Source organism: Anomaloglossus baeobatrachus, chromosome 9 (assembly GCF_048569485.1).
Source record: "Anomaloglossus baeobatrachus isolate aAnoBae1 chromosome 9, aAnoBae1.hap1, whole genome shotgun sequence".
Classification (NCBI taxonomy): Eukaryota; Metazoa; Chordata; class Amphibia; order Anura; family Aromobatidae; genus Anomaloglossus; species Anomaloglossus baeobatrachus.
This window is the reverse complement of record NC_134361.1, coordinates 55,500,599-55,523,215: the sequence shown is the minus strand read 5'-3', so window position 1 is coordinate 55,523,215 and position 22,617 is coordinate 55,500,599. Positions and strand designations below refer to the sequence as shown.

General features: G+C 47.4%; 1 protein-coding gene across 1 annotated transcript in view; it reads right to left on the bottom strand.

The window, feature by feature from the left end:
- Nucleotides 1-22,617, bottom strand: part of WDR44 (WD repeat domain 44) — a 163,273-nt gene that overhangs the window by 67,891 nt on the left and 72,765 nt on the right. The window contains exons 3-5 of the mRNA XM_075323720.1: nt 18,949-19,023; nt 16,295-16,913; nt 2,893-3,023 (exon numbers count right to left, since the gene is read on the bottom strand). Of these exons, the coding sequence (XP_075179835.1) occupies nt 2,893-3,023; nt 16,295-16,913; nt 18,949-19,023 (825 nt within the window). The remainder of the gene's footprint in view (nt 1-2,892; nt 3,024-16,294; nt 16,914-18,948; nt 19,024-22,617) is intronic.

Here is a 22,617-nt window from a genome sequence, read left to right as displayed (position 1 = left end):
GAATGTCCTAAAGATGGCTGCCGGAGCTCTCAGGGGAGGAGTGAAGCCATGGGCGGCGTTAGAAAAAGTGCGGGAATCTGGGGTCCCCACAGTGATCAGTGAGTGGGGAGGAAGCATACAGGATGCCCCGGCCCTCACTCCGACGTCAGGTCGGCTGTCCCGCCCCTATCTCTGATAGACAGGCCCAGGGGCGGGAGTTTTTCCACTAGGCCGCGATGAAGCCGGGGACTAAATTTAATACCGCGGCCGACAAGCAGGCGCGGTCGGCGCGGTAGTCCCCGGTCTTCACAATTCAGCAGTCAGATGCGGCGTCTGGAAACCAGGCGCTCCATACACAGTCCCCATGGGGACACAGAGTACCTCGTGGATGCAGGGCCCTGTCCCTGAGTATAGATAAGCTCCTGTCCAGCAGATTCCCTCAGGGGCTGCGGAGGGAGCACGGTCCCAGAACCTGGATGACCGCTTCGGATCCCACTTCTACCAGAGCCCTCAGGGATGGAGAAGGAAACACGGCATGAGGCTCCAGCCGTCGTACCCGCAATGGGTACCTCAACCTTAACAACACCGCCGACTTAGTGGGGTGAGAAGGGAGCATGCCGGGGGCCTCGTGGGGGCCCTCTTTTCTTCCAACCGATACAATCAGCAGCTGCTGCTGACTAACATGGAGATGTGTGAGTGGATGTGTGCCTCCTTCCACACAAAGCATAAAACTGAGGAGCCCGTGATGCACGGGAGGGTGTATAGGCAGAGGGGAGGGGTTACACTTTTGAGTGTAATACTTTGTGTGGCCTCCGGAGGCAGAAGCTATACACCCAATTGTCTGGGTCTCCCAATGGAGCGACAAAGAAATGCAAATTACCTGCAGATATATTGATAATCATGTAATAACCCTATCTAGTGGTTTACCAAACCAGCGGCTACATGGAGAAAATGAAGTTATATTCTCCCTGCAGCTGCTCACTTAGTTATCGGGCCAATGCAGTAAGAAGTTTGTCATGTGCACACACACAAGCTGCAGAGCCGGCTGACCATCAATGTGCTGGAGATTGATTAGCCACTGTGTAATGAGTGATGCCTAATCATCAGAGAAAAAGATACAACCACCAGGTCAGATTACCAATGCACTAGCAGGATGCAGCAGCCCCCATGATAAAGGAGGGGGCTACACAGGCGCAAAATACTGATGAAAATAGCCACTCACAAGCTATCAATTCATGGAGGAGGTGGCTGCTAGTATTAATGCACACAGATAAGACAGGATTGTGATCAAATTGTATGGGTGTCATCAATAGGCCGTGCATCGCACGTACCTGTGTGACTGGCGCTCTATACAAGCCTTATCAGTGTGCATTTATAATACTAAGCAATCACACCTCTATGAATTGGTAGGTTGTGAGTGCTTGTTGCATTAGTATTTGGCTCCTGTGCAGCCCCCACCTTTGTTATGGGGGCCGGCTGCATCCTGTAGTGCATTGCTAATCTGACCTGTTGTTGGTAATTGCTGTTTGTTTTTCTGCAATTATTTATTTTTAAATTTTCTGTGAGTTGGCTGTAATAATTGCCTGCATTGCCACGGTGACTGTAAGCAAGCGGCTACAGGGAGGATATCATTTAATTTCCTCCCTGTAGCCACTGGTCCAGTAAACCACTATACAGGATTTAATTGCTATTTACCTTGAGATCACCACTATAACCACTGAAAAAAAAAAAGTTATTTCAGGTGACCGCTTCCCTTTAATGATCCTTATGTGACCAAGACCTTGGAAACCTTTATGTATGAATAACTAGTCATACTGAAGATCTATGGTATATGCACAATACTTTTGGTGGTTATTCTACCCCGGCCTGGATGTTACTTGGCTCCTAGGAATCCTTGTTCAATGCTGCTCTTACCAAAACTAAAGTTATTAAACCTTCAATAGTCCTCTAGGTGGTGCAGAAATGGGGACTAGTTAAAGGGGTTGTCCACTATTTTGACACTGATGGCCTATCTTTAAGACAGGTTATCAATGTCTGATCGGCCAGGGTCTGACATGCGACGCCCCCGCCAATCAGCTGATCTCTGTCCCAGCGGCAGAAGCTGGAAATGTTCAGTTCTGGCGCTGCTCCGTCTTCTGATAGCGGCCGCGGCCTGGACATTAGTTTCCCATTCATATCAATAGGAGGCGGTTTTTGCAGGAGGCAGGACCGAGAACAGCTGATCGGTGGGAGTGCGGCGTGTCGGACCGCTCCCGATCAGACATGGATGACTTATGCTAAGGATAGGCAATCAAAGTCAAAAGTAGTAGACAACCCCTTTAAGGCCTAATCGCTGTTCGAATGCCCTTTTTGCCTCGTCCCTCATCGGTAGCGCTGACTTAACATGCTGGACAGGACATCAATCAAGGCAGTGTCGGTGTGCTGCAACCTAGGACATGCAAAGCAATAATCGCTGAGGCTCCGCCAAGATGACTTGAGAGGAATACGTGGTACTCAGCAATTTGAACAGGGCACGTTTATAATAGGGATGTATTATCCCTACAGCATCCTGGAAGTGGTTTAATGACCACAGCTCTACATGGGAACCCCTATCTATAGCCAAAGGTTATGCCAAAAAAGTATGGGCAATGCAGGTCCTGCACCGATCTGGACAACAGGGCTGTACTGTTCTCCAATGTCAATGGAGGGGGGGCTAGAATTTGTAGTACAAATGTATGGCAATGCCAATCGCCTCTGCATTGATGGCGGTGACTAGATCCAGGTCCTATTGGATGGGACCCAAATCTACGCTATATGGGGCAAAAAAAAAAAATGTTTGACATCAACGGAATACAGCTGTAAATATGCTGGTCATATACATGATATGCAGGTATAAATGTCCAGACCAGAGTAGCCATCTCATCGCACACTCACCTGAGCGGTCACTACTTTGTCTCCACTGGTCGCACTGGCTAGATCCAAGGACGGCTGCGAGTCCCGGCCTAAACCCTCTGCAATGGCATTGGGAGACAGCAGCCCTCCGGCAAGAAAGGCGTCTTTTGTAACTGGAAATAAACATCGGGGTCAGGAAATCAATTGTGAAAAACCCTAAATAAACCAGTACAGTGTGAAGAGGACCCATCCTCTCCCCCAATATTGCAGTTTTATTAAATGATTTAACAGTTCTAGAGGCAATAGGTCCCCATCTAATAAAATACATAGTAAGAAACTCATTCATACTACATACACAGAACAGACCAAAAGTTTGGACACACCTTCTCATTCAAAGAGTGTTTTTCTTTATTTTCATGACTCTGAAAATTGTAGATTCACATTGAAGGCATCAAAACTATGAATTACCACATGTGGAATGAAATACTTAACAAAAAAGTGTGAAACAACTGAAAATATGTCTTATATTCTAGGTTCTTCAAAGTAGCCACCTTTTGCTTTGATTACTGCTTTGCACACTCTTGGCATTCTCTTGATGAGCTTCAAGAGGTAGTCACCGGAAATGGTTTTCCAACAGTCTTGAAGGAGTTCCCAGAGATGCTTAGCACTTGTTGGCCCTTTTGCCTTCACTCTGCGGTCCAGCTCACCCCAAACCATCTCAATTGGGTTCAGGTCTGGTGATTGTGGAGGCCAGGTCATCTGGCATAGCACCCCATCACTCTGCTTCTTAGTCAAATAGCCCTTACACAGCCTGGAGGTGTGTTTGGGGTCATTGTCCTGTTGAAAAATAAATGATGGTCCAACTAAATGCAAACCAGATGGAATAGCACGCCGCTGCAAGATGCTGTGGTAGCCATGCTGGTTCTGTATGCCTTCAATTTTGAATAAATCCCCAACAGTGTCAGCAGCAAAGCACCCCCACACCAGCACACCTCCTCCTCCATGCTTCACGTTGGGAACCAGCCATGTAGAGTCCATCCGTTCACCTTTTCTACAAAGACACGGTGGTTGGATCCAGAGATCTCAAATTTGGACTCATCAGACCAAAGCACAGATTTCCACTGGTCTAATGTCCATTCCTTGTGTTCTTTAGCCCAAACAAGTCTCTTCTGCTTGTTGCCTGTCCTTAGCAGTGGTTTCCTAGCAGCTATTTTACCATGAAGGACTGCTGCACAAAGTCTCCTCTTAACAGTTGTTCTAGAGATGTGCCTGCTGCTAGAACTCTGTGTGGCATTGACCTGGTCTCTAATCTGAGCTGCTGTTATCTGCGATTTCTGAGGCTGGTGACTCGGATAAACTTATCCTCCACAGCAGAGGTGACTCTTGGTCTTACTTTCCTGGGACGGTCCTCGTGTGAGCTAGTTTCGTTGTAGCGTTTGATGGTTTTTGCCACTGCACTTGGGTACACTTTCAAAGTTTTCCCAATTTTTCGGACTGACTGACCTTCATTTCTTAAAGTAATGATGGCCACTCGTTTTTCTTTACTTAGAATTTGTATTATGGCAAGAAAAAAGCAGCTAACAGTCTATTCAGTAGGACTATCAGCTGTGTATCCACCAAACGTCTGCACAACACAACTGATGGTCCCAACCCCATTTATAAGGTACGAAATCCCACTTATTAAAGCTGACAGGGCACACCTGTGAAGTGAAAACCATTTCCGGTGACTACCTCTTGAAGCTCATCAAAAGAATGCCAATAGTGTGCAAAGCAGTAATCAAAGCAAAAGGTGGCTACTTTGAAGAACCTAGAATATAAGACATATTTTCAGTTGTTTCACACTTTTTTGTTAAGTATTTCATTCCACATGTGGTAATTCATAGTTGTGAGGTCTTCAATGTGAATCTACAATTTTGAGAGTCATGAAAATAAAGAAAAAACTATTTGAATGAGAAGGTGTGTCCAAACTTTTGGTCTGTACTGTATATTGTGCAATAAATCTTGAAATAATCACACCATGCACGTTTTTGGAGTAGAAAGTTATCAGGGAGGTATACAAAGATTGACCGTGCCCTCTGCCCACAAAACACTGACACTTCCAGAGCTGCATTCACAATTCTGCGCCTCCCGTGTACCCATACGGTACGCCTGCGCTAACTCCGCAATGCGCGGACGGTAATCTGCTTCTACAGTGCAGAATTGTAGTAAAACATTTTGTAGAGTTCACTAAAAGTTAACCGAGCAAAATAAAGTTGTCGATAACTTCTACAGCAGTGAGACATAAAAGGTTTTAAAGGCTCATTAAACTTATAACGCGCTGACAAAAATCATAATTGCTGAAGGTAAAAGAATAACGAACGCTCTCCGGCTTTTCAAGCGCCACTCAGAATGTAATCTATGACAATAAGCATTTTGTGGTATTTAACTCAATGTTTTGTTTTTTTGGTTTGTTTTGAGCGAGCAGGATGACATAGGGGCTGAGAGCCTGATTCCACGAATATGTCACTTACTGGGCTGTGGTTCAATAAAATCAGTGTTTTATTATTAGGAGATTATCACCAGTACAGCACTAGGTGTCTCAAGCTTCCTGATCTACTTAACCCCACCCTCAGCATCAGGGCTGTGGAGTCGGAGTCGTGGAGTCGGAGCTCATTTTGGTGGAGTCGGAGTCGGTATAAAATGCACCGACTCCGACTCCTAAAATATATAATAAATTGGGGACAGTAGTGCAATGCAGAAGGTGCTGAATATTTTACTAAATAATAACATTTAGTATAATGCTTATATTTAAGTGAAAAATTTATTGCAGTACAGTGTGAACATCAGACACTTAATTATTTTTATGATACAATAATCAATATATTTGGATAGAACATAAAATATACTTATTAGAATACTACTACTCTAGAACACAAAAAACTAATAAATTGTAAATATGTAATATATATATATATATATATATATATATATATATATATATATATATATATATATATATATACATACATATACAAACACAAGATAAATACACACAAGATATATATGTAATCTACTGTATATTACATAGTGTATTACATATTTACAATTTATTACAGTTTTTGTGTTCTAAAGTTGTATCCAATAAATATATTGTATGTTCTATCCAAATATATTGATTATTGTATCATAAAAGTTATTAAATGTCTGATGTTCACATACACATGTTCATGTACTACAATAAATTTTTCACCTAACTATAAGCAATATATGTAGGAGTCGGAGTCGGTGCAAGAGAAATTGAGGAGTCGAAGGATTGGCTTACCGACTCCACAGCCCTGCTCAGCACTGATTGGCAGCTTTCTGTGTATAGGTAGAAAGCTGCCAATCAGTGGTGTGGGCGGAGTTATACACAGCTCAGTATTCTGGGCTCTGCAGTGATTGTATTGAAATGACAGCATGCAGAACAGCAAGTGACATCACTGGATTCAGGGGCTCAGCCCCTACATTATGCTGCTCCAAAATTACATAGCAAAAACCTGCTGACAGATTCACTTTCGGTATTTTTCACAGATAGATTATAATAGGGACATGTTCTATGTAGCTGTTCACATGATTGTGTTTTTGCAGATCATAAAACAAACAGAAATGGAGAAATGTTTGTGTTTGATCTGAATCATGGATCAAACTCATTAATGTAAGTCCATGAAAAATCACTGCCAGTGTTCATTGTTATCAGAGTGCAAAACATTACTAAAAAATTGTACAGATTTTTTTTTGTGTTCCACAAAAATCACTTGACTTGTTTATCCATTTACCGTATTTTTCGCTTTATAAGACGCACTTTTGTTCCCCCAAATTTTGGGGGAAAGTAGGGGGTGCGTCTTATAATCCGAATATACGGGGGGGGGGTGTATATATATATATATATACACACACTACAGAGTCCAGGGGAGGTGCGGGCAGCTCTGGAGCTCTGCTGGGGGACTTGTGAAAGCTGGGAGCAGCAGACTTTGATCTCCTGCACCCGCTCATATAATATGCACAGCTGCTGTCCACCACCATGGTGCTGAAAGTGCACCGCGGCGATAGGCTGGGGCAGCAGTGTATATTATATCTGCCTGCCCCTTCTTTGATTGCACATGCCCCCTCCCCCGTGTTAGCTATGTCCCCTATGCTGCTGCAAACAGTAAAGTAATAAACTTTTTACTCACCTCCTCCAGCGTGTCTGCCAGGCCTCCCTCCTGCTGCTGTGATAAGGCACAAGAGATTTCACTCTGCCGTGCCGATCACATGACCGGCCGAGAACCAGGAAATGCAGGAGGCTGGAGATCAACCCCGAGGAGGGGACACAGACAGGACAATGCTGGAGAAGGTAAGGAAAGTTTATTTTCCTAAAAGCAGCAGCATGGGGCGATATATAACACAGGGAGCTGTGTGCCAGCAATAGTGGGCCATGTGCCGCTACATGGGGCCGTGTGCCGCCACATGGGGCCATGTGCCAGCAATAGTGGGCCATGTGCCGCTACATGGGGCCGTGTGCCGCCACATGGGGCCATGTGCCAGCAATAGTGGGCCGTGTGCCGCCACATGGGGCCATGTGCCAGCAATAGTGGGCCGTGTGCAGCCACATGGGGCCGTGTGCCGCCACATGGGGCCGGGTGCCGCCACATGGGGCCGGGTGCCGCCACATGGGGCCATGTGCCAGCAATAGTGGGCTGTGTGCAGCCACATGGGGCCATGTGCCGCCACATGGGGCCATGTGCCAGCAATAGTGGGCTGTGTGCAGCCACATGGGGCCGTGTGCCACCACATGGGGCCATGTGCCGCCACATGGGGCCATGTGCCAGCAATAGTGGGCTGTGTGCAGCCACATGGGGCCGTGTGCCGCCACATGGGGCCGTGTGCCGCCACATGGGGCCGGGTGCCGCCACATGGGGCCATGTGCCAGCAATAGTGGGCTGTGTGCAGCCACATGGGGCCGTGTGCCGCCACATGGGGCCATGTGCCAGCAATAGTGGGCCGTGTGCCGCCACATGGGGCCATGTGCCAGCAATAGTGGGCCGTGTGCAGCCACATGGGGCCGTGTGTCGCCACATGGGGCCGTGTGCCGCCACATGGGGCAGTGTGCCGCCACATGGGGCCGGGTGCCGCCACATGGGGCCATGTGCCAGCAATAGTGGGCTGTGTGCAGCCACATGGGGCCATGTGCCGCCACATGGGGCCATGTGCCAGCAATAGTGGGCTGTGTGCAGCCACATGGGGCCGTGTGCCACCACATGGGGCCATGTGCCGCCACATGGGGCCATGTGCCAGCAATAGTGGGCTGTGTGCAGCCACATGGGGCCGTGTGCAGCCACATGGGGCCGTGTGCCGCCACATGGGGCCGTGTGCCGCCACATGGGGCCGTGTGCCGCCACATGGGGCCGGGTGCCGCCACATGGGGCCATGTGCCAGCAATAGTGGGCTGTGTGCCGCCACATGGGGCCATGTGCCAGCAATAGTGGGCTGTGTGCAGCCACATGGGGCCGTGTGCAGCCACATGGGGCCGTGTGCAGCCACATGGGGCCATGTGCCAGCAATAGTGGGCCGTGTGCAGCCACATGAGGCCATGTGCCAGCAATAGTGGGCTGTGTGCAGCCACATGGGGCCGTGTGCAGCCACATGGGGCCGTGTGCAGCCACATGGGGCCGTGTGCAGCCACATGGGGCCGTGTGCAGCCACATGGGGCCGTGTGCAGCCACATGGGGCCGTGTGCAGCCACATGGGGCCGTGTGCAGCCACATGGGGCCGTGTGCAGCCACATGGGGCCGTGTGCAGCCACATGGGGCCGTGTGCAGCCACATGGGGCCGTGTGCAGCCACATGGGGCCGTGTGCCGCCACAGTGGGCCGTGTGCCGCCACAGTGGGCCGTGTGCCGCCACAGTGGGCCGTGTGCCAGCCACAGTGGGCCGTGTGCCAGCCACAGTGGGCTGTGTGCCAGCCATAGAGGATGTGTGCCAGGCATAGGGGACATGTGGCATCACTGGGCCATATCCAGATTCAGAGGGCTAATTTTAGGATGGGGGGGGCTATGAGGGACATATACCCTATATGATTTGTCAGACGGACACTGGCATTATAAGACGGACCCCATTTATTAAAAAAATTCTCTATTCCTTCACCAAATTTGGGGGTGCGTCTTATAATCAGGTGCGTCTTATAAAGCGAAAGAAGGGAATTTTGTTACTTACCGTAAATTCCTTTTCTTCTAGCTCCTATTGGGAGACCCAGACGATTGGTGTATAGCACTGCCTCCGGAGGCCACACAAAGCAATTACACTAAAAAGTGTAAGGCCCCTCCCCTTCTGGCTATACACCCCCAGTGGGATCACTGGCTCACCAGTTTTAGTGCAAAAGCAAGAAGGAGGAAAGCCAATAACTGGTTTAAACAAATTCACTCCGAAGTAACGTCGGAGAACTGAAAAACCATTCAACATGAACAACATGTGTACCCGAAAAACCACCAAAAATCCCGAAGGACAACAGGGCGGGTGCTGGGTCTCCCAATAGGAGCTAGAAGAAAAGGAATTTACGGTAAGTAACAAAATTCCCTTCTTCTTCGGCGCTCCATTGGGAGACCCAGACGATTGGGATGTCCAAAAGCTGTCCCTGGGTGGGTAAAGAAATATCTCATGTTAGAGCTGCAAAGACAGCCCTCCCCTACGGAGAGGCAACTGCCGCCTGCAGGACTCTTCTACCTAGGCTGGCGTCCGCCGAAGCATAGGTATGCACCTGATAATGTTTGGTGAAAGTGTGCAGACTCGACCAGGTAGCTGCCTGGCACACCTGTTGAGCCGTAGCCTGGTGTCGTAATGCCCAGGACGCACCCACGGCTCTGGTAGAATGGGCCTTCAGCCCTGATGGAACCGGAAGCCCAGCAGAACGGTAGGCTTCAAGAATTGGTTCTTTGATCCATCGAGCCAGGGTGGCTTTGGAAGCCTGCGACCCCTTGCGCTGGCCAGCGACAAGGACAAAGAGCGCATCAGAGCGGCGCAGGGGCGCCGTGCGGGAAATGTAGATTCTGAGTGCTCTCACCAGATCTAACAAATGTAAATCCTTTTCATACCGGTGAACCGGATGAGGACAAAAAGAAGGTAAGGAGATATCCTGATTAATATGAAACGAGGATACTACCTCAGGGAGAAACTCCTGAATGGGGCGCAGCACTACCTTGTCCTGGTGGACCACCAGGAAGGGAGCCTTGGATGACAGCGCTGCTAGCTCAGACACTCTCCGAAGAGACGTGATCGCTACCAGAAAGGCCACTGTCCGTGATAGTCGAGAGAGTGAAACATCCGTCAGAGACTCGAAAGGCGGCTTCTGGAGAGCAACTAGTACCCTGTTCAGATCCCATGGATCTAACGGCCGCTCGTACGGGGGGACGATATGACCAAACCCCCTGCAGGAACGTGCGTACCTGCGGACGTCGTGCTAGACGCTTCTGAAAAAAAACACCAATAGCGCCGAGACTTGCCCTTTAAGGGAGCCGAGCGACAAGCCCTTTTCCAACCCAGATTGCAGGAAGGAAAGAAAAGTAGGCAATGCCAATGGCCAGGGGGACACTCCTTGTACAGAGCACCAGTAAAAGAAAATCTTCCACTTCCGTGGTAGATCTTAGCAGACGTGGGCTTCATAGCCTGTCTCATGGTGGCAACGACCCCGTGGGATAATCCTGAGGACACTAGGATCTAGGACGCAATGGCCACACAGTAGGTTCAGGGCCGTAGAATTCAGATGGAGAAACGGCCCTTGGGACAGTAAGTCTGGCCGGTCTGGTAGTGCCCACGGTTGACCGACCGTGGGATGCCTGTCGCCAGAGCTCTTTGATCGTCATGAAAACCGGGACCTTGCTGTTGTGCCGATTCGTGAAACCCGTCCGGGTGCAGAGACCATTCTCCTGCGTCCACGCCCTGGTGACTGAGGAAGTCTGCTTCCCAGTTTTCTACGCCCGGGATGTGAACTGCGGATATGGTGTATGCTCTGTCTTCCACCCCTAGCAGAATCCGGCGGACTTCCTGGGAGGCTCGCCGACTGCGTAGTCCGCCTTGGTGGTTGATGTATGCCACCGCTGTGGATTGTCCGACTGAATTCGGATCTGTTTGCCTTCCAGCCACTGCAGGAAGTCTTGCAGGGCCATATGCACTGCCCAGAGCTCCAGACAATTGATCTGAAGAGTGGACTCCTCTGAAGAGAGTCCTTGATCGTCTGAGAAAGGGGGACGTTCCTGTGTAGGGACATCGATTTCCCCTCCCATTAGCGAAGAATGTTCTATTGAAGTGGACGCAGATGAAACTGCGTGAAAGGGACTGCCTCTGGATGAGGTGTCTCCTTGAAGGAGAGACTGCACCCCCGTCTGTAGTGACCGCTGTTTGTCCAGTGGAAGCTTCACCATCGCTGAGAGAGTGTGAAACCCCAAGCTAAGATATGCCAGCGATTGGGTTTAACTTTGAAAAGTTGAGGACCCACCCGAAACTCTGGGAAGTCTCCAGCGCCATGTTCAGGCTGTGTTGGCATGCCTCTTAAAAGAGTGCCGTGACAAGTAGATGGTCTAAGTAAGGGATCACAGGATGACCCTGAGAGTGCGGGAGTGGTCCCACTGCTGCCATGAACTTGGTGAAAACCCGTGGGGCTGTCGCCAGACCGAAGGGTAGGGCTACGAACCGAAGATGCTCGTCTTCAATAACGAATCGTAGCAAACGCCGGTGCTCTGGAGCAATCGGCACGTGGAGATAAGCATCCTGATGTCTATTGATGCTAGGAAATCTCCTTGAGACATTGAGGCAATGACGGAGCGGAGGGATTCCATCCGGAACCGCCTGGTTTTCACGTGCTTGTTGAGCAGTTTAAGGTCCAGAACGGAACGGAAGGAGTCGTCCTATTTTGTCACCCCGACCAGATCGGAGTAAAAAGTGTCTCTTGTTCCTGAGGAGGAACCGGGATTACGACTCCTACTGCCTACAGAAGAGCCTCGGCTCGGCCGGTGAGGAAGTTTTTGCGACAAACTGTCTCTCACCCACCGGCCATTGACCTGTGGCAGTTAAATGTCGCTAAAGCGGGGGAGTCTGCCACCGACCGCGGACGCGGAGAGAGAGGGCTGAAAGTCATGAGGAAACCGCCTTGGTAGCGGTTCCTCCGGCTGCCTTCTCCGGGCGTGATTGAGCCCGCCAGGAACCTGCGTCCCTCTGAGCCTTTTGAGTCCTGTTGGACGAGGGCAATTGGGACGTGCCCGAGCCTGGGAAGGACCGAAACCTCGACTGTCCCTTCTCCTGATGGGTCTTGTTTGATAGCTGGGGTAAGGAAGAATCCGTACCCTTGGACAGTTGAATGATTTAATCCAACCGCTCACGAAACAGTCTGTCACCAGATAAAGGCAATCTGGTTAAGCACTTTTGTGGAAGCAGCATCTGCTCCAATCCCTTAACACTAGGAGCGTAACAACACGGAGTTGGCGGACGCCACTGACGTACGGCTCGTAGAGTCCAGGACAGCATAAACAGCTTGAGTCGCAATGCCGACATTGCGAGGTGAAGGACGCTACTGCGGCCAAGATGTACATGTGACCGCGTCCCTCTGCGCAATACTAGCTGAAATAGCTTGGAGTGCCTCTATGGCTGCGAATGCCGGGGCAACCGACCCGCCGATAGGGCTATCTGTCTGTCAATGGCATCTTTAAGTGAAGTCCCATCTTCCACTGCAACTATAGATCTAGCCGCAAGCCTGGAGATTGGGGGATCCACCCTTGGAGCGCTTGAGCACGTCAGGGGGGAAGAGACAACGCGTATCTTCAATACGGTTGGGGAAACGCTTATCGGGATAAGCGTGGTGTTTCTGGACTGCTTCTCTGGAGTCAGAGTGACCAGAAAAGTACTCAATATACGCTTGAGATACCGAAATAGGGATTTCTTCTGCTGTGAAGCTGACCCCTCCACTGGAGGAGTTGAGGGAGAAATACCCAACCTTCCATTGATGGACGCTATAAGATTATTCACTATAGCGTCACCATCCGGTGTATCCGGATTGAGAGCGGTCTCAGGATCAGAGTCCTGAACAGCTACGTCTGCCTCATCATACAGAGAGTACTGTGATGAAGTCGAGGGCCGTTCTTAGGGAGCTCGCTTAGGCCGTCTGGGACTGTCGTCCGTGTCAGAGCCTGCACCCTGGGATGCATGGGACCCTCCTGGAGCCATGATTTGTTTCGAAATCAGGGTGGCCAGGGGCATTGAATCAACATTGCCCAAGGTCTGTCTGGACTGCAAAGTCTGTAAGATGTTAGTCATAGCCACAGACAATATATCAGCGGAAACTGCAACTCCGTCCCTGTCCCTGGACAGGGATCACAGGTGGTTCTTTTGGCCACCTGTAGCAGAGACCCCGTTGAGTAATTGCACACACTGGGGGTCCTGGAACAGTCGCATGCAGTACAAGCAGCATAGAAAGCCTGTGCCTTGGCACCCATGCTTTTTTTTTTTTTTTTTTTTTTTTTGCTGTTGCTGTCTAGCCATCTAGGAGCATTAGCCAAGAATAGCGACCGTACAGTGCAATGTATAGCATACAAGCATGAAGTACAATAAACACTTCAGCACATGCAGTACAAGGAGCATAGAAAGCCTGTGCCTTGGCACCTTTGCTTTTCTGCTGCCGTTGTCTAGTTATTCAGGAGCATTAGCCAGGAAAAGCGACATACAGTGAATGTATAGCATACAAGCATGAAAATAACCACTGCAGCACATGCAATCCAAGCAGCATTGAAAGCTTGTGCCTTAGCACCCTTGCTTTTCTGCTGCTGTTGTCTAGTCATCAAGGAGCATTAGCCAAGAATAGCGACATGCAGTGAATGTACAAGCATGAAAATAAACTCTGCAGTACATGCAATCCAAGCAGCATTGAAAGCTTGTGCCTTAGCACCATTGCTGTTTGCTGCCGCTGTCTAGCCATCTAGGCGGGTAGACAGCCAAGAATAGCCCTTACAGTGCAATGTAAAGCATACAAGCATAAAGGACACATGACACTGCAGCACATGCAAGACAAGCAGCATATAGAGTCTGTGCTTTAGCACCCCTGATCTTTTGCTGCTGTTTCTAGGTCTGCATCCTGAATAGCGACCGTACAAAAGTACAACAGGACACTTCGGCATTAGTGGGTCAGCACTTTAGTTGCCGCGCACCGCCCGCAGAAAAGCGGGTGTGTGGCGCCGGAATCCTGTGCTGGTAGCTCAGTGTCTCCGTTTTCCCGCTCTGCGTGCCGGAATGGCTGCCGGCGTCCAGAGGAGAGGGGCGGGCCGAGGGCGTGCCCGAGACAAGAGCGGGAACCCGGCGCCCACTGTGTCTAGTAAAGGGGGCTGGAGAATACAAATAAGGCTCCAGCCCTCGGCGCTGCTATAGAACAGCGTCTCTCTCTGTCCCTGAGTGACAGGGTGGGGGCGGGAACGAAGCGGCGCTAGGCCGTAGAAGCCGGGGACTAAAGTTAGAAGCGCCGCCGCAAAAGCGCGGTCGGCGCGTCCCCGGCGCACTACAAGTCGCAGCTGCGCCGCCGCTCCAGGGGCGGTCGGCGCGGCGGTCCCCACACGTAAAGTCCCCCAGTAATCTGCAGGGACTATAAGCCCAGCGCACAGCGCTACAGTCCCCGGCGCACTAGCACACCCAGCAAGCCTGGAGTGTGCGTGGCCTGCCATACGGGGACACAGAGTACCTGAAAGTTGCAGGGCCTTGTCCCTGAACGGCACTCCCCGCTCCACATCCAGCAGGTTCTATGGGTCTGTGGATGGAGCCCGGCCTCAGGGCTTGGTGGCCGGAAAGATCCCACTTCCTCAGAGCCCCTCAGGGGGATGGGGAAGGAAAACAGCATGTGGGCTCCAGCCTCCGTACCAGCAATAGGTACCTCAACCTTACAAACCGCAAGTGGGGTGAGAAGGGAGCATGCTGGGGGCCCTAGTATGGGCCCTCTTTTCTTCCATCCGATATAGTCAGCAGCTACTGCTGACTAAACAGTGGAGCTTATGCATGGATGTCTGACCTCCTTCGCACAAAGCAGAAAACTGGTGAGCCAGTGATCCCACTGGGGGTGTATAGCCAGAAGGGGAGGGGCCTTACACTTTTTAGTGTAATTGCTTTGTGTGGCCTCCGGAGGCAGTGCTATACACCAATCGTCTGGGTCTCCCAATGGAGCGCCGAAGAAAATACGGTAGATGCCCCCATCAATCTCTGACAGCGTTGTTTACATGGTTGTGATTGCACCAGACGCATCAGTACTTAAAAAGGTTGGCCACTACACTCCCTAGGATAGGTCATCAATGTCTGATCGGCTAGGATCTGAAAAAAAAACAACAAAAAGTCCTCACATAACTCCACCGAAAGGACAATAATAATGTTATGGGTCTCAGAAAATGATGGCACAAACCAAATGAAGTTTAGAATTGTTTTTAAAACCAATAAAATAAAGAACTTGCATATACTTGGTATCGGTTTGGAAGAAGGGGAGGAAAAAGCATATGTGCAAATAAAGAAAAGTGACTGTCACGAAGAGTTTACAGGGGTTTCGTGAACTCCGATTAGGATGGACTACCCTTAGGATATGTGATTAGAATTAGACTTGTGGGGTCCGATTCATCACCCATTGCAATCAGAAAACTAAAAGGGCTGCGGCTCATTATCAGGCACAGCGGCTACAAATTTTACAAAGCTCCCGTCTGGTAAGGAGAGGACAAGGGGCTCGTCAGAACGCAGAGACCCCCTCCTCCACAAGGAGTAAGACTGGAACATTCAGGGAGATCAGATGACCCCACAGAGCCTATTCGGGAGTGTACAGACCCTCAGACTTCTACACGTCCAGACATCTCTAACATTACTTGAGAAAAGCAGAACAGAACCGCTTACAGCCGAAGGGGTTTTTCGCTCTGGGGAAGTCTTCTCCACCCTTTGTGATTGGTGGGATGGTCTCAGCAGACAGCCCCCCACCAGCCAAAATCTCTACAATTTGTCACTAGGACATATGAAAAGTTTTATAAAAAAAATAAGTTAATCTTTCAGTTTCGTTGAAATAAAGGCAAAAGGCTTGAAGAAGGAGTCATTTTGGCCACATTGTTCCTCGTAAAAGTTTGTAGTTAGGGATGATCGAACAATGCAAATATTCGGCAATATTCGGCTTCGAGAATATTCGACGAATAGGTCACCGCTATGCGAATATTCGCTGCGCAATGTAAGTCTATGGGAAGCCAGAAGAGTTGCTATTCTGCAACTATTTGGGTTTCCCATAGACATACATTGCGCATCGAATATTCGCAAATAGTCGAATAGCGGCGACCTATTCGTCGAATATGGGCGTAACCGAATATTCGAGGTATTCGATCATCCCTATTTGTAGTCAAACAGTAAAAGTACTGAGTCAAAAAGGGAAATTCACAAAAGAAATGATCAAGACATGCACTCACATTCCAGTCCTGAAGATCTCGGGCTCTCATTCTCATCCCCTTTCTTCTTGCGTGGCGGTGGTGCCGGCCGGGCAGGTGGTGGCGGTCTAGGTGGTGGGACAGATACAGGAGGTGGGGGACGTGTTGGACCAGACTTCTTAGTACTTGCTACAATATCTGGCTCCACATTAATCTGTCGGGGTGGTTTAGCCGGCGGTAACTGCTCTACAATATCAGAACCGGAAGTTTCATCGGATATAGGCTTATTTTCCGTATCCTCCTCCGGGTCGTCCGGCTTGTCCTGAAGCCTGTCCTCCTCTTCGGTAATTTTTAGATCGGCCAGTTCTATAATATCGGCAATTTTAGAGGTTTCCACCAACTGTTCAATGATGGGGATGGAGACATCAGGCAAGTGACTGGATTTAGTCCCAGTCAAGTCCTCAGTTTCCTGATGGCGAAGGTCCCCCGCATCATTGGGTAAGGGTGTCTCCGTGATCACCAGCTCGGGGATGTTACCCAACGACTCTGGGTTTGTTTTTTCAGACGTGACGTCAAGAATTATTGTTTCCAGGTTTTCAGGACTGGGGCTCTCCTCCATGGCACTGGATTTCTGGCTTTCTTCAATGATGCTATCAATGATCTGAAATATTAAAGCAACACAAATGTATACAACCATCCATCGGAGACATCTGGTATAGAGCAGTACTGCAATGTATGGCACAGCCATGACCAATATCAAAATTCCATCATTCAGGACTCATGCACCGGGTAGATCTGTATGCACAATGCATGCACAGCAGTAGTGGAGGCTGTATGCCTCCTTACTATAGAGTCATACAGACTCCGGATGTTCGACAAGGAGGAATCTGCTATATGGATGACTGAGTCAACAGACCACGCCATCTTTTACACAATGTGAAACCGAAATTACAGAGTTGGCCATGTGCATTAACCCATTGATGCTGGGCCTTTTATGAATAGAGGAAATAAACGTTAACGAAAAATGATGGTAAGTCGAGGCTCGAATAGATAGATTCTGTCCCGTAATGCTTTATGTGAGGGATAGAAGATAGCGCTACAGTGATGAAAGGCCGCGGGGTTAAGTGACAGCTTAACGCATTAATTTTGCATGCAATGATTGCAGCTGCACCGCACGTTGCCTCCGCCACCACTCTTCTTTGTTAAAAGAAACAAACATTCTCTGTACCCAATACAAGAAAACAACTGTTATGGGCTCGCGGCATGCAATATAGACTACTCATTTTTGGCTAACCCATTAGTCAGATTTTGGGTAATCGTTAAAAGGGTTGTCCACAACTTTAATATTGATGACCCATCCTCAGGACAGGTCATCAGTATCAGATCGGTCGGGACACTCAGCTGTTCCTGCGCTGCCGGAAGCGTCCAGATGTACCGTGTTTTTCCAAAAATAAGCCCTAGCAGGTATTTTCAGCATTTTCGGAGCAAGGCTTAAATTATAAGCCCTACCCCGAAAAATAAGCACTAGTCGAGGTTCAATAATTAAGTGTCCGTGCAGATAAAAAAGTTAAAGATACTGCAGGACACTTCATTATAGACAGTGGACACCCCGCAATCATACTCACCAGACGCTGAGCAGGAGTCCGTGCAGTGATCGCACCCCCGCACACATCAGATCACACACACACAATCACCCATCAGATCGCACGCCCACTCTCACTACATCCAGCGATATCAATTTCTTCTGGCCGGCAGAATCCTGAAACGCAGTGCGGTGGAGCACAAGGACCTGCGGGTGGAATGCTAACAGGACCTGTGATGCGTTCCACCGCCGAGTCCTCCATGTGCTCCAATGCACTGCGACCCATCTGGCATTCTGTACCGCAGGATGTGGTGAGTGTGTGCGATCTGATGTGTGTGATCTGATGTATGTGAGTGTTTGCCAGAAGCAGGGGAGGCAGCGTGCAGCATACCTGCCGGGAACGTGCACCGGAGATCACAGGGAGGACCTGGGAGCCACGTAGACATCAAGGGTTTGGCAAGCAGGGGTTTCCTAGTGGGGGGGGGTCCTGATTATTTTTGATGGGTGTCCAACAGCTTGCTACAGGTACCGAGCATGGTAGTGCTTGCTCATCATTAGTTCCGAGTACCGAGCTCGGTAGTGCTCACTCATCAATAGTTACCAGTACAGAGCACCCGAGCATGGTAGTGCTCGCTCATCACTAGTTACCAGTACCAAGCACCTGAGCATGGTAGTGCCCACTCATCACTAGTTACAAGCACCCAAGCATGGTAGTGCCCGCTCATCACTAGTTATGAGCACCTGAGCATGGTAGTGTTCGCTCATAACTAGTTATAAGCTTTAAGAAGACCCCTTTAATGACTTATCAGCCAATAGGGAAATGTGGAGAGGGGTTGTCAGGGGTTAGCCACCTTTATAAATCCCCCACAGCTCTTGCGTTAACACATTAGCAGCAACTTACAAAGCCAGTTACTGGCCCCAGAGCAGACGTTAGCATATATGGCCCAAAACCACTGCGAGGACCACTGTTGTATTGGCACTGGAGCTGTGGGGGGTCTTAAATAGCTGAAATTATATATATTTTTTTTATCTGATCAACTTGTATGTTTGTCAGTGATTCACCCCCCAGACTTTTGGGCTGTCTTTAGGAACGTAGCAGCAGGAGAGCACACACCTCTTTAGAGTCATCTTGCTTTGGTTCTGTAGGTCCAGTTTCTGAGCTGTTATTTTCGGGAACTGTGACTTCTTCCTGTGAAAATAATATAAAATGAGAAAACCATACACAGTAAATAGTTAATTCTACAATTTGGTGTTAGATGAGCGGCACAGTAATGTCTCTGCTATGCAGATAATAATCAGCAGGCTCAGCACAGGTTGCCATTCCTGCCTAAGGCCAACAATCAGCCGTGGTGAGGAGGAACGCCAACACTGCCCTCCGGAGACATTCCTCATACATAGAAAGAAACACCTTACACAAACAACACTGGTGACAATTCCCCGGTGGATACAATAGAAAATATATCTGAACACACTAAAAAGAAATATAAACACTAAAATAAAACTTTTGAAAAATGAAAAATTAGCATTTTGGCTTTTTTCCTAATGTAATGTTATCAGAACCCCTGTGCCGTAATTGTGTGACCCTTTAAAGGGAATTTGTAAGCATAAAATGACTGTTCAAACCCAGCTCAGGCCTTGTTGAACCCTTCGCGAGGTCGAGCAGTTCAGTGCACCTTCTTGCCTACTTGCTTAAAAAGTAAGAGGTAGTCAAAGGAGGAAGAGGGTGAAGATGGACGCAAAGCAAATAGGTAGGAATCTGCGCCAAGCTACTTGGCTGTATCACGGGTGCACCGAGTGCCTATACCCGACTTGGCAATTTATGCTCTCCACTTAAAGAGGACTCGCCACCAGATCAAAAGTGTCCAGTTTTTGATCTTATTTTATTTGCCACCGCTCCCTTGACCCGAATCAGCTTTTTCCCCCCCCCCCATCTCTCGAATTGTTCTAGAGACACAGGTTTTTTTTTTTAATTTAGTGTTATTTTTGGTCTACCAGGTAGGTGTGGCTTACATGGTAATTATGCATGACACCCACAAGACACGCCCCCAAGGAACTCCGTGGGCCACACCCCCTTGATAATGACCTTAACATTTTGCACTAAATAAAAAGGCTCATATCTCTGGAGCCGTATGGCAGATTAAAAAAAATAAAAAAGCTTAATACTCAGGAAAGCAGGAGGCATAAAATAAGGGCAAATACTGGTCACCTTTGGTCTGGTGTCAGGTTCCCTTTAAGTGGACAGAGCTTTAAAAGCAGATGGGATGTGTCCAAATGATCATTTCCCTGCGCTCCAGATGTTTGCTCTCACTATTACGATGTATACGACACGTCCAGATCTGCTGATGATCGCAGCTTAAGAACTGACGTGACACACAGCAGAGCCTAGATTAAGGTCACTGTATACACAGGGCTGTGACTGCAATTTAGGAGATGCTGTAAAGTTGCACGCCTGCAGAGATTGTATCTGATCTTTAGCGTTTGAAAACCCCGATCTGTGTTATTACATGGAGCGCAGAACCTCAGCTCAAAGGTGATGAAGGCGATGACTATGGAAGAAAACAAGATGTTACTGGTAGGGATTTACATTGTGAGCCCCAGTGGGGACAGTGATGCTGATGTATGTAAAGCACTATTGAATTAATGGCGCTATATAAGTGAATATAGTCAGACAATATTTGTTTTGTCATGCAGAATGTCCTAAAATAATGTAATAAATCATAATCAGTCTTATTCCAAGGCCAGTGTCCTCCACTGGTCTCCACACATCTGCCATGACCAGACAGACATGTGACCGCTGCTGCCAATCATTAGCTGCAGCGCTGACCAAAGAGCATATTGTATTATTCACAGAGAATGCATTTATTTTCTTAATTCATGGAATAGAAACCCCCATTAATTTTATTTGTATCAGCCTCAAAACGTTTGGCCAAAACTACTATCCAAGCTGTATTTTTTTTTATAAAAAATTAAGTACAATAGCTACCACGTCCTACTCACCATATAAAAGTACTGTATATACAAACATATTTTACACTGCAAATGGACTAGCAAATGGGCGCCCAAATGTAATCAAAATTTACAAAGGGTTCCTTAGGTTTTCATGCTGCGATAATGGAACTCTTGTATATAATATTTTCAGTTTCCTGCTACAAAATTTGTTTACATCACAGTGTGTGTATGTGTAAATATATATATATATATATATATATATATATATATATATATATATATGATGTGTATATATAATGTGTGTGTATGTAAAATACATATAATATATAGACAGACACACACACTCACACACACATATATGTGTGTGTGTGCGTGCCTGCGTGCATATTTATATTTATTATTTACCTCTTCTCACCTAGAATGTGTATCAGACTTTCCCATGAATATATATATATATATATATATATATATATATATATATATATATATATATATATATACACATATATATACATATATATATGTATATATACACACATACACACACACACACATATACACATATATATATATATATATATATATATATATATATGTGTTATATACACACACACATATATACATATATATATGCACCATATATATATTATATATATATATATATATGGTGCATATATGTGTGTGTGTGTGTGTGTATAACATATATATATATATAATACACACACACACGCCACCAAGTATAATATATTATATATAAAATCTAATTATATATATAATTATATTTGGTGGCGTATGTGTGTGTGTATGTATAATATATATATATATATACATATGTATGTGTGTGTGTGTGTATATGTGTATATATATATATATATATATATATATATATATATATATATATGTGTATATATGTGTGTGTATGTATGTATATGTATATATATATATATATATATATATATATACATACATACATACATACACACACATATAGACACATATAGACACATATAGACACATATAGACACATGTAGACACATGTAGACACATGTAGACACATGTAGACACATGTAGACACATATAGACACAGTGCTGGCCAAAAGTATTGGCACCCCTACAATTCTGTTAGATAATACTCAGTTTCTTCTTGAAAATGATTGCAATCACAGATTCTTTGTTATTATCTTCATTTATTTTGCTTGCAATGAAAAAACACAAGAGAGAATTAAAACAAAAATGAAATCATTGATCATTTCACACAAAACTCCAAAAATGGGCCAGACAAAAGTATTGGCACCCTTAGCCCAATACTTGGTTGCACAACCTTTAGCCAAAATAACTGTGAACAACCGCTTCCGGTAACCATCAATGAGTTTCTTACAATGCTCTGCTGGAATTTTAGACCATTCTTCTTTGGTAAACTGCTCCAGGTCCCTGAGTTTTGAAGGGCGCCTTCTCCAAACTGCCATTGTGAGATCTCTCCACAGGTGTTCTATGGGACTCAGGTCTGGACTCATTGCTGGCCACTTTAGTAGTCTCCAGTACTTCTCTCAAACCATTTTCTAGTGCTTTTTGAAGTGTGTTTGGGTCATTGTCCTGCTGGAAGACCCATGACCTCTGAGGAAGACCCAGCTTTCTCACACTGGGCCCTACATTATGCTGGAAAATTAGTTGGTAGTCTTCAGACTTCATAATGCCATGCACACGGTCAAGCAGTCCAGTGCCAGAGGCGGCACAGCATCCCCAAAACATCAGGGGACCTCCGCCATGTTTGACTGTAGGGACCATGTTCTTTACTTTGAATGCCTCTTTTTTTTCATGTAAACCCTATGTTGAT